This window comes from Chamaea fasciata, unplaced genomic scaffold, assembly GCF_029207755.1.
Source record: "Chamaea fasciata isolate MVZ Bird 193981 ecotype frontalis unplaced genomic scaffold, bChaFas1.0.hap1 SCAF_2, whole genome shotgun sequence".
Taxonomy (NCBI): domain Eukaryota; kingdom Metazoa; phylum Chordata; class Aves; order Passeriformes; family Sylviidae; genus Chamaea; species Chamaea fasciata.
Genome location: NW_027094087.1, coordinates 82,660,811 through 82,673,625, shown reverse-complemented (window position 1 = coordinate 82,673,625; position 12,815 = coordinate 82,660,811). Strand labels below are relative to the sequence as shown.

General features: G+C 40.6%; 1 protein-coding gene across 2 annotated transcripts in view; it reads left to right on the top strand.

Moving 5' to 3' along the window:
* The window catches only part of LOC136285389 (cohesin subunit SA-2-like), a 57,563-nt gene that overhangs the window by 35,213 nt on the left and 9,535 nt on the right, over positions 1–12,815 (top strand). For both annotated transcript variants that reach the window (XM_066176488.1, XM_066176489.1), the window contains 11 exons: positions 255–358; positions 802–894; positions 980–1,069; positions 2,058–2,261; positions 3,806–3,882; positions 4,830–4,917; positions 5,943–6,020; positions 7,702–7,794; positions 8,420–8,591; positions 11,148–11,293; positions 12,179–12,280. In XM_066176488.1, coding sequence (XP_066032585.1) covers positions 255–358; positions 802–894; positions 980–1,069; positions 2,058–2,261; positions 3,806–3,882; positions 4,830–4,917; positions 5,943–6,020; positions 7,702–7,794; positions 8,420–8,591; positions 11,148–11,293; positions 12,179–12,280 — 1,247 coding nt within the window. The remainder of the gene's footprint in view (positions 1–254; positions 359–801; positions 895–979; positions 1,070–2,057; positions 2,262–3,805; positions 3,883–4,829; positions 4,918–5,942; positions 6,021–7,701; positions 7,795–8,419; positions 8,592–11,147; positions 11,294–12,178; positions 12,281–12,815) is intronic.

The following is a 12,815-nucleotide window of genomic DNA, read 5'->3' as shown; positions in this document are numbered from 1 at the left end:
AGCTGCCTGTGTTTTTGCAAGCCCAACTGCCCCAAAAAGTTCATCCATTAAGGGATTAATGGTACTCGGTAAATGTAGAAAGTAACTTCTTTCAAATGAAGTCAAACACTCTCTAGCTGTTTATTCAGCAACACTGCATCTCCCATTCTTTAGTGTCCTTCCACAGTTGCTCAGGTAAATGACTAGGCTTTACATCAGTTGTTGCTGCGTCTTCACTTTTCTTTTGTGTGATGCTAAGGCTGATTTACTTCCAGCACTGAGCGATGCCCAGGAAAGCGCTCTCATTGAAATCATCCTCGCAACAGTCAGAGAAGCAGCTGAAGGTCATCCTCCAGTGGGCAGAGGTGCAGCCAAAAAAGTCAGTGCGTCTTAGTCTTATTTATGTCCTGTCATCACATTATCTTTGCCGTATGTACTTTGCCAGACAGCTTGTTCCTTGTTGCAGAAGTATCTTAGGAAATAAAGTAGCTTATTTTTCTGAAATGCTGCAGTTTCTTTTCACCTCTAGATCTTATTAGAAGTGGATGCTGAAGGAGATGAGCGTTAGAGGAGAGCCACTTGAAGCATGTTATTGACAAATTATGAGCATTTTATCCATGACATATGACTGGTCAGCAGTTTGCATCTAATTTAAGGTTAACAACAACAAAAAAAAAGCATCCGCTTTTCTTCATGGAAAAGTGTCTCTATCTTAGCTTGATATGCCTGAGACAATATGATATGAGTTAAGCTTGGGTTACGTGTAAGATTCCACTCAAATCCCAGACATCTCATAATTGAAACCAAATGCTTTATCTGCAGATTTTGTCAGTAAAAGAGAAGAAAATTCAATTGGAAGATTGTACCAAAATTACTGAACACTTTATTATGGTGCTTCCTCAGCTCTTGGCAAAGGTAACTAACAGCTGCTCTGTGAATGCATGTTAAATATTTCATTAAAATTCCTACAATGTACTCATATCCTGTTTTTTCTCTGCAGTATTCAACAGATGCACAAAAAGTGGCCAATCTGCTGCAGATTCCTCAGTATTACGATTTAGATGTTTACAGTACAGGACATCTAGAGAAGGTGAATAGGAATTGGAGTAATCAGTTCATATGGAATGTACTAAGTTTATGTGACAATGTAGGGAGTTTTATGGGATTTGGAACAAGTATAAAATTGTTGAAATGCAATGAAATGGTCTCATACCTTAAGGAAAGTGGTCTTTTTCAGGCTTTACTTTTTGATTTGGAGCTGCACAGAAAAGCCTTAGTGCTTGTCAGTTCTGATGTGCCATGGTGGGCAATGACGTGTGCTTTGTGGTAGACCCAGCCCTGGGTTTGTTCATTCCTGGCTGGAGGGAGGGTGGGTTATGCTCTGTGTTTTAAGTTGATGTCTCCCAGGAGTTGACTACAGAATAGGTTTCATTTTCTGTGAAGGCTGACTCCCAGCTGCTGGGGAATGACAGTAACTGAAAGATAAGAATGGAGATAGTATATCTGCTGATGGGAAAGGGGCAGTCAGAAACAGATAGATGAAATCCTCGAAATAGCTTAAGGTGTTCTTAAACAGGGATGTTTACAGGGTGGCAGTGTTAGGCAAACACTCTAAGGTTAATTTCAACCCAAAACTTAAACTGGAAGTGAGTGAGTCAGCAGAATGGCACAAGTTACCTCCTCCCACTTCAGAGTGAAGGCCCTGTTGCTGACATGGTCCAAAACATTCTCCATTCTCCATTGCTAAGGGAGACAACTTCCATTGTTTGAAGGCAGACCTGTCCTTTGGGAAGGCATCTTTTATTCCTTGTGTAGTGCTAGACATGTATTGCTAAAGTAGAACTTGAAGCAGTTGCTTCATTCTTTAGGAAGATCCAGAGACATAATGATGAAAGAGAGCTATAAACATAGGTGAAAAAAAGTTGTGTCCTCTGATCCTGCCTCTCTTCTCCTTAGACTGGTATTTGTATCATCTTGTTTATATGACCCATAGGGATATATGGGCCTAGTGAAATGATTTAAAGCATAAGAGGATTTTTATACAATTTACCTATAAAAACCCCTTTTATCACCTGCAGCATTTGAATGCTTTACTGAGAGAGATAAAAGACATTGTGGCCAAACACTCTGACATGTCTGTCCTTGAGGCTTCCTCCAGGACTTATTATGTCCTCTGCCGTGAAGAAATTGCCATCTATAGCCAGGTGGATTGTGCTCGAACTCAAATGATAGATGAGTTGATGAAACAGCTTAACCAGCTACTAGACTGCTTCTGGCAAAAGGTGAGTGTGACTCATTGAGGGGTAAGCAGACCTTTTCCCCTAGGAAAAAGAAGGAAGACAAAGAAAATTAAGGGGGATGTGGAACTATTCTTTGCCTGCTGATTCTGCTTGAAGGAGATGGAACTCTGAAAGATGGGTTTGCACCTCTGGAAAGAATGGTTCTTCGCATTTTAATGAAGCAGATAGATTTTGGCAGTATATTTTGGCAGGAATAGAGTTGGGAAAATAATAAACAAGGTAGTCCACACCACCAACAGGACATTGTACATCTTCTGGCAGGCTTTTATTGGACTCTGATGTTGTAAAATGTGTCAAGCCAAAAAGTCCCCTAACCTCAGACTGGAATCATTTTGTTGATCTGTGCCAGTGTGGGAGAATGTGTACTTATGAGGAACAAAATTGCCACACCAGATATTCTGGACCTAAAGTCTGTAGTTGCTTTGTAGTTACTCCTGTACTGTGCCAAAGATACTATGTGCAGAATCAGCTAGTGAGTGCTGTCAATCTATGGGTGATGAAGCTCTTCCCAAAAAGGTGCAGTTCTGTAGTTCTCCATCTTTGACTGTACACAGGATGCCCTTTGTACTATCACTTTGGATGTAGGAAAAAAAACCCCAGCCAACAGCAGTCTGTAATGCAGACTAAACAGCTTTGAGGGTCTTTGAAATAATGGCTTTCCCCTTGAACAAGGACTCCAGTCTCCCTCAAAGCTTTTCATTAGGTCTAAAAAGCAGAAACAGCCGGTGGGGATATGAATAGCTTGCTGGCTGAACTGAACAACAGAAGCCTGCAGCTGATCTGATCAACTGTACTGTCATGAACAGGTGTCATGCCATGGTATGAGAGTTAACACTGGCAGGTTTTTATTGGACACAGGGATATTGCAAAATGTGTCAAGCCAAAAAATCCCCTAACCTCAGATTAGATTAATTTTATTGGTCTTAAATAGAGATCTGTGTCAATGTGGGAGAACGTGTACTTATGAGAAACAAGATAAGTGCAAGACCAGGGATTCTTCGACTCCTCCGTATTGTGATCTATATCTAAATAAAGAGATTTTTCTCCTGGAACTCCTCCCTTCTAATTCCTGGTCGTATATTTCGTCCCCCAGAATCACATAGTATACTTGTGGAAACTACAGCAGTTGCATCTATGGGAAAGTATTTAATATATTTTTAGCTATCTTTGAATGTGATCTGGCAGCTGGAAGCAAGGAAGGTCAGCACCATGTGAACACTTAGCTTTCCAGAGATCCTTAACAACTGTGTGAGGGACCATGTTAGACTAATGGCAACTTTTTACTCTGTGTTAGCAATACTGCATTTATTAATGGCAGGGATTTTCCCTTATACAGAATTCCTGTGGAGTTACATTGTTTTCTTTTGACTGTAGAGCAGGGCATGAGTAGTGTGGTTAAAGGTAAAGGGTAAAGAAGGGCTGGAGGAGATGATCCAAGCTTATGGGTTGGTTGGGAAGAGAGCACAATAGGTGCCGTGGCCCACACTTGCTAATTCCTTTCTCTTTCCCAAACTTCCATGATTTAGGAAGGAGGATTTTGTACAGACGCAGGAGAAATTTCCCGGATGCACTCTACGTTGAGAAGAATAGCGGCTTTTCATAAGTGAGATGTTTATTTACACAATTTATGTTCCCACATACTTAAAGTGTCAACCTTACACATGCAAAGTGAGAATTGCTTGTTGGATTTAGTGGGGTTTTTCACAAGAGAATGAAAATGATCTATATGAGAGGTGCTGCCAGGTTTAGTTTCTTCTTAGTAGAACTGTACTCTTGGGTATAGAATTATTTTTGGACTCATTACTGAGCATCAGCCCTAATGTGTCTGAGAACTGTATGCTACAGAATTGAGATGTCAGAGTGGACACACAGATTCCCTCTGTGATGCCTCTGTCCTAGCTGGGTATTTTTCCACAGCCTTACTGACAATAGTAGTGCTCAGTCTGAAGAGGGTATAATGAATGCAGTCATTGTTTGCAGCAGGTGTAATCTCTTTTTTATTTTCACTTTATCTGATCTTCTTTTGTTAAAAGATGATTTCTCAAAACCTTGGTTCTCCAGAGATTGGTGAACTGTCATGCAAGAAAGTACAGAGGTTAGAGCAATTGGGCCTTTTTCTTAAAGTGTCTTTTACCTGTCCAGCATGCTGGGGCTGCTCTGGTTTTGCAAAGAGAAGTCTAATATTGAGTTGAGAATACTCAAGACTGTTAGAAACAGTCTTTTAGAGTGGGCTAAGGAAATTGTTCTTTAAACCTCTTTGGATACTTACAGAGTATGCATAAAGTATAGAAAATGGTACAGAACTCAAGCTTCTTTTTCCTATCCTCATAACACTGCAGTTTTGTGGGAGGCATGCTGACTGTAAAGGTGTGGCCTAAAGGTTACAGTGTTAGAAAACTTAATTTTTCTCCCTTATAATTAATATTTAATTGTTTAATGTTATTGCTGTACATCACATGATGGCAAAAATAGGATATGTTTGACCTGTTTGATCAGGTAAGTCTTCATTTCTTGCTTACTGTATCATTATTATTTCTTTTTCACCTGCAGTGCCCATGATCTCACCAAGTGGAATCTGTATGACAAGACTTTAAGGTTCCTGGTGTTTGAAACAGAACATGGCAGTTTGCCTGTTCTGGTGAGTTGTTAATATTTAACATTGAAAGATGTTTTTCTTGATGAAAGGAGAAAGAAATACAAAGTATTAAATAATTTTATATATCAGTGTCCTATGAGACAGGAAGATACTTGTGTCCATTTCTCAGTCTGGGAGACTGAGGCTGTCTTTGTATAATGTTACTGGAATCTGTAAATTCATGCCTTTATTTGAAGTATTTTTGGAAATTTTTTATAACTGTAATAATCATCTGACATCTGGATTGATCCTTCGTCATGTTCAGTACTTCCAATGACTGCATAGTCTCAGTTTCAGTACATATGAAATTGTTGGGACCGTGAGGAACCCCTTTTAGATTGCATGCAACCCGAATTTGGAATACTTTGGATCTGTTGCTTATGTGTTTACTCCTGTTGTAGTGATTTATAATTACCAGTTGTCTTAACTGCAGCCTTTTGGTTATGTGGTTGCCTTACCTCAAACATTGTGCCAAGATGGAGCTGTGTATTCTAGGATTGCAAGGTGAAATTCTTCAGCAGTTATGAATGCTAACCAGCCTGTTTGCAGGCGAGAACTTGGGGTTTTTTTTGGCAAAGTGTGAAGTTTAGTTGAGTAGAGAGAGCCTGCAGCCAGTTGGTAGAGGTGGACTCCTGTAGATAGAGCATCAGAGCACCAAGGTTTGGCTTCTGCTCTGAACTGGCCTCTGGAGGAGTCTGCCTTTCATCAAAGGCTTTAAAGAAGTCCCAAGGAGCTAAGCTAAAGTGAGCCTCTGGGAACACACTTTTTGGTATGTGGGTTGCTTTCCCTTGAACTCACCAAGATGTCAGAGAAGTTCTGCAGAAGCAGCACCATAGTAATAAAGTTTCTCAGGGGGCAATGCCTGATTGTATGTAAACCTGTTAAATTTATTTTAAGGATCTAAATACTACCACGAAGTGTTCATGCAAGCAACATGCAGAATGTCAGGCTTGAATGCTTTGTTTAGTCCTAAGCTTTTTGCTGCTGAGCCTTTCATGTAAATAAAGGTCATGTGTTTTTATTTGCAGATTATCCTACCAGCTCTCCAGTGCACATATTTTTCTCTCCTGTGGCAACTAGCTGCAGTTTCGGAAAATTCTCCCAAGGTTGGTCACTGATGTAATTTTGAAACCCAGACTTGTGCTTATAGAAGTTGAAGATAATTTTCCTGTTTTGGATTTCTTGAAATAGCAAGCTTCTAAAAACATAGTTTGTCTGTTTTCTTGAGGAAACCAAATTGAATCAAGGCATTTTCTCTCTATCTTCTCCTCAACTGTGTGTGCTCTTTCAGTCTGCAGGAACAATGGTTCGCCGCTATTTTTACTGCAAAACATGTGCATCAAATTCCTAGGGCTTGATGGAGATAAGGAACTTGTCTCACTGCCAAAGAGTTTGTTGTTTTCTTGTTTTAAGCAACCAAGAATATGCATTGAAAACTCCAGGACATTCTGTAGCTCTATTTCTTTTTTGATTTTCTTGATTTACCTACATATTTCTGTCAGAAAGGTCGAGGAAAGTGTTAATTTTCTCATTAGTTGGCTATTTACTTTTGTAATTTATGAAGTACCGAGCTCTAGCAGGTATTTCAGAAGACAGTCTAGTTTAGGACACCAGAAAGGAAAAGTCTTTTATGTTTTGTTTCATGTGTGAATGTGTACCCTGTGGGGCTCCTCTTTGGGATGATTTCTGCCTGCACTGCTTTGTCATTCTGTCCCCTTCCCTGGTGCTCCTGCGCATACAGGACAGGGTGCTGACATGGACATTTGTGTGAGGAATGCTAGCTGGGAGGTTACCCATTTGGCCACTGATTCACTGTCTATTCCCGTCCCATTCCATTCCTGCGTGGATGTCCACATCTCACTGCTCTAATGTGTTCTGCCTTTCACTCCAGACACAGTTAGCTCAACTTGGTAATGGGGCAGCACATTTTTTAATTTGGCCTTTCGTATGGAGACAGATTTTGATTGGAAGCAGATGTGGCGGCCCACTCTGCAGGGCCAAATCTGGATGTTGGCAGATAGAGAAGTTCCAAGAGCAGAAAAAAAAAATAATCCTGGACAGCAGCTCTGTTATTTCCTCTTTGCTCCTAGCAGTGTTAAGGCAGTGTATTGCCCCTCACCTGGTTCTCCTCAGCATGTCCTGGGATGGATTCCTTTTCTTAGAAATGCAGAGCTGCATAGCATGAAATCTGGCTCTCTTGTAAGGGCATTCCTTTTACACTGAGGGCTCAGAGCTCAGTGCAGTGCAGCTGGGACCTGGTGGAGGATCAGAAAGTCTTTTGTATGGTTGTAAGCAAACCAAACATGCTGTATTCATCTTAACAAAGAGTGGTGTCTTAAGTTTCTGAGTGCCAAAGTTAAACTCTAATCCCTTTGTAGTCATTAGGGGAGGAAGGGAGAAAACCAACTCCAGAAGGCAGTGCACATCGAATATTAGGTGGGATGGACTAGAAGTTTTTATGACTCTACTTCCATTGTTGTCACTACTTTGTACAGATAAGATGAAGTGAATAAGAGAATACGTGCTGCCCTCCTTGCAGATTGAGAAACAAAGAGTTTGTGACTTGCTGAATTCCACTGGCCTCAGCGACTGTGACAGATGCAGTTGTTCATAGCTAGTAAGCTGTTCTGTGAAATGCCAGCTTCTTTCATCATGTCATCAGCTGTGCTATCTTAAATGAATAATATGAGTGGAAGAAAGATGCAACTGTTGTTTGTTCTGTAATTCTCTGTTGAATCATAGTCTCTAACATATTGGCCCTTTCATTTTTCCTAAATGTGTTTTTAGGAGACTCTTTTTCCACTAAGAAGGGAGCTGAGACGTTTCAGTCAGATTTGCACATGCTTCCTCCACCATAAGGAAAAAGATGTAAGAGAAAAGGTCTGTGTTTTTGTATCACTTAACAAGCATTTGTGCTCAGATCTCCTTTTAAATGCCTGCTTTTTTTTTTTTTTTCATACTGGTGTTTCATTCTATTAATTTTTTACTATATTTTTGTCTCTTAGCAGAGAAATAACACATAAAACCCTCAGCCTTCCAGTGTTTATTTTAAATAAAAACTAACGTTATGTTAGTTAAAATGCTACAAGTTAGTGCTTTAGTCAAGCATAGATTCCTGTCTGCATGAGTCCATCTGCAGAATCAAGGCTTCAATCTGAATGAAAATTGTGTTTTCTGATTAGACCTATCAGTGTATTGGTTGCTATTATTACTTCATTAATGTTCTGCTATGACTATTACCTAAAGAAATGGAGAAATTGTCCATTGTTTCATATGTTAAAAGAGGGATATTTCAACATAATACAGCTCTTCTTCTTGCCCACGGAGCTTTGAAAATCTTTAGGTGGTTCCTAAATTACCATGGCTGAGGCAAAGAGAAATCTTTAGTCTGCAAGGAAGAACTGGGATGGAAACTTGATTGTGTTTGATGGAAATGCAAAGTGGAGTTGGCATGAAAAGTAACATGGTCTCTAAATCCTTCTTTGGCTTTATTTGCTTGGTACAGGCCTTCATGATACTCTGTGACTGGTTGCTGATTTTGAGTCACCTGGATTCAAATAATAATGAAGAAACAGTTGGACTTCTAGGTTATCTTCCTAACACACCACTTCAGGAAAAACTGTTCTCATTTATCCAGGAACACGTTTTCATGGACAAAGAAGAAGAAGAGGAAAAAGGTTTGACATCTTCATCACTGGAGAAACTATCTACCATTTTTGCTGTCCTTTGTCATCTGCAGTGAATGTATTAGGGAAAAGGGCTGGCCTTTCTTGTTGTTGTTTTGTCAGTTGCTTTGTTTTTTTTTCTGGTTGGGCCCCTTTATAAACAAAGAATTCTGTAATTCTTTGATCTGTATGGTTTGTGGGTTAACCACAGAATAGAGATGCCAATTTACCTGTACTATGAGAAGGGCTGAAGTAAAGCAGGGCTGGGTAAGTAAAAGTGTTTGGCGGACTGACTTCCTTGGTCCAGATGATAGTGTTGGAGGAAGGCCTGGCAGTGTTTCACTGTGTCATTGCATGGACCCTTCTAAGCCTGCAGAGTAAAGAACCAGTGGATTTTGATTTTGGGGCTGTGGGGGAGATTTCACAGAATTATAGACTGGTTTGGGTTGGAACGGACAGACATTAATGATCATCTAGTTCCAAACACCTCTGCTATGGACAGAGACACCTCCCACTAGACCAGGTTGCTCAAAGCCCCATCCATCCTGGCCTTGAACATGGAATGGGGCATCCACAGCTTCTCTGGGAAACCTGTTTCAGTGTCTCACCTTCACCCAGTCAGGAATCTCTTCCTTATGTCTAAGAAATAAATCTGCCCTTCATCAGTTTAAAGCCATTCCCCATTGTATCACTACATGGTGTTGTAGGAAGTCCCTTTCCACCTCTCTTGTTGGCCCTGTTTAGGTACTTGAAGGTGCTAAAGGGTCTCCCCAGAACTTCCCCTTGTCCAGGTGGAAGAACCCAAATTCTCTTAACCTGTTTTCGTAGGCAAGGTGCTCCAGCCCTCTGAGCATCTTCATGACCCTCCTTTGGACTCACTCCAGGAGGTCCACATTATTCTTATGTTGGGAGCCCCAGAGCTGGGCACAGCACTCCAGCTGGGGTCTCAGAGCAGAGCAGAGGAGCAGAATCACCAGCAGAATCTGCTGGCCATGCTGTTTTGGATGTACCCCACAACCCAGTTGTGTTTTTGGGCTGTGAGCACACATTGCTGGATCTTGCTGAGCTTCTCATCAGCCAACACCCCCAAGTCCTTTTCCTCAGGGCTGCTCTCAGTCCAGTGGGAAATAGTATTTGTTGCTCTACTGCCTTTTTTCAAACACATTTGGATGCTGTATTGAAGTTATAATTACGAAGGCTGGTTTCTTTTGGGAGTGTTTTGAAAATAGATTGTTCATTGTGGTTCTGAGGACAAGTTCAAGTGCCATACTTAGAAAAACAGGCATTGTTCTAGATTTCTCTGTTTAACTCTTGTCCTTCAGCTGTTCGGATGGAGTTCTCTATTCAATTTTGGGCACCACACTTCCTTGGGTCATGGGTATATATGCAAGAACCACTGATGGGCAACATAACATGGCCAAAATTGCAACAGGGAGATAGTAAGAGAATCTGAATTAGTAAAGATACATTAGAAAAGGTTGTACAAGTAGGCTGTAGTATCCTAGTTGTGGGAGTTACTGAAGCAGGTTGTGTTTCAGGTTGTTTGTTATGTATCTGAAACTGATAAAATTGATCCTGTTTTGGGTTAGATGGCCTGAGATCTGTTTCAAACCTTTATTTTGTGATGCCTTCAATTTCTCAGTTCTCCCCACAAAGGATCCCTTTCATCCCATTGCAGATTCCTTCCTTAACGAGTGATTTTGTGATGTAATGTGTGCAATGTTTGTGTGCACAGCTGGCAGCTGTTTCATTCCTGTTTAAACTCTGTAACTGTCAGACACTTCTGATCAGTCATTTGCTTTATGTTTGTTTCCAGGCCCACAGTCATTCTAGAAACAGAAACAGTCCACATCAAAATTATAGGGCAGAGACTGAAGTCTTTTGGTAGCTGATAGCTTGCATGTGCAGCAGGGAAGGGTGTGTCTTGGCTCTTCTGCTGCAAGAAACTCTCCACAAGCACCTTTGTAGCACTGTTGGAATACTCTTAAGTGTATCTGTTTCCCATGAATTATCCATCTAGTAACTAGCTCATGTTCCAGACACTTAATATGTTCTTAATGCTATTAAGTGACTTTTCTTCCTTTCACTCCTGTTGATAAGCACTTGGAGAATTTCATTGGAATTCTTGCTGACTGTGTGCGACAACTTTTTTAGGGTTTCCGATGAGTTATGTGCTACTTTGCTACCATCTGTTTTAATCTAGGACAAAAAACAAACCCCATAGTTGCAGTTTTTTGGGTCCCTTCCATTTGGTGTGTTTGTGCCTTTTATTCTACTTGCTGGTTCAGTTCTGTAGCTATGAGCAGTGTTGTACTTGGAGATTTTGACTAAATGCCAAAGTCCTATGAAGATCAGAGTAGGAGACTGTGGAAGAAGACTGTTTTCACTGTTATCAGCTGCAGATTTGAAATGGGAATAAACCTGTGCTTTCTGATATACACAGGAATGAGCGCTGGCATCTGTTACTTAACAGCTGAGTCTGTGCTATTTAGGTGCAAGTTGGTCGTTTAAACTGAGATACCTTGAATAAAGTAATAGAACAAAGCTTCAATGCTTTTGTTTCCCTAGATCTGACAGAAGAGGGAAAGGATGAAACTTGCAAACTCGATGAGTTGCACAAAAAGCGGCGTCTTCTGGCAGCATATTGCAAGTTAATAGTGTATAATGTGGTGGAGATGACTGCAGCCGCTGAGGTCTATAAGTATTATGTGAAGGTAATGTTTTAGATAAGGTTGTTTTTCCTATCAGTGCCTTTTAGTTTTTAAAGTGTCTCCAGTGTTTATGAAAGATAGGGTGTTAACAGTGTTATGGCTCAGAGTCCTGGAATAATCACAAAAGTGCTGAAAATTCAAGCAGGAGTGGGGCAGATCTCCTCTCGTGGTTCCACAAAGGTACCTCACTGCAGACAAAGCAACTGAAAGTCGAGGAAAGGACGTGTCTGGACATCTGCTCCTCAGCTTCTCCGGAGAGGCCACTGCAGAGCAGCAGTTGATGGCTGGAGAGTGATTCATCTGTTGAGGTTCTCACACTGAAGTGGTCAGCTTAATTCATACGCTCACACAGTGCATATGCAGGTGCCTACATTTCACATGAGTCCCAGGGTTTAGATGATCAGGGTTTAGTAGAGCTTCAGCCACTCTGAAGGGGGTTTCAGGAGTGCCAAGAATGTCAGAGTGGGCAGTTTCCTTGAGTCAACTGGCAGAACTTTGGAAATACCTGAATATGAATCTTGTTCTTTGCTTCACTGGCAAGCACTGGTGGAGTACAGAAAACCCTGTTTGTTTCTTGATGAGGCTTTGCTCTTCTCAAAGAATTACAATTAGTTATGAATTAAGAATTGAAAATCAATTAGTTGCTAATACTTAACAATATTAGTGTAAATTTGATCCTCTTTGACGCATTCCTCTTAAAGGAGCATACTATTGCTTTACATACAAAATATTATTATAAGGTCCAGTTTTCATCTTTTAACTTGCACGTTCTGATATTGGGAATGTTTTAGGGACTTCTTGTGTCACTTGAACAGTCGTGTGGTTTGTGTACTCCCAGTGCTAAAGAAGGGGAATGATAACTCTGAATTGTTTTGTTGCTGTTAATAGACCTACAGTGATTTTGGAGACATAATTAAAGAAACGTTAAGCAAGACGAGGTACAATAACAAAATTCAGAGTGCCAAGACACTGATTCTCTGTCTGCAGCAGGTAAGGTTAAGATTAAAGCAAGAAGGTAGGGGCTCTTATGGTAGCTGTATTCACAGCAAAGATTTTTAACCTCCCATGCCATAATTATTCAAAATCATTAGAAAACCTAGTGACAGAAATTACTTCCTTTCCTGCACTTTCTATATGTATGCTGTTTTACATGTCATAATTAAAACTCCTTTCAGATCATTATATCAATTTTAAAAGGTTTTTGTCCACGCTTTTGTCCACGATTTTTTGGTCATGTTTTTAATCTTCAAGTGTTAGAACAGATGTGAGATTATGAAGTGTTTCTTGGGACTTGGTGTCTCTTAAGCTTAACAAATGTTAAGGATATTTTGCTGTGTTTTATGGACTGCCTTAATTCCTTCTGAATTTGAGGAACCATGGATGTGTCTGTTTCTGGTCAGCTCCAACCCTCCGCGTATTTTCAGGTTTCTTTTTTTTTTCTGGAGAAGAGTGGGTTGCAGCTCTTCTGAAGGGTCTCAGTTGCTGGGGCTTGCAGCTGCTGACTGATAGCCAATTAGCTATTTTG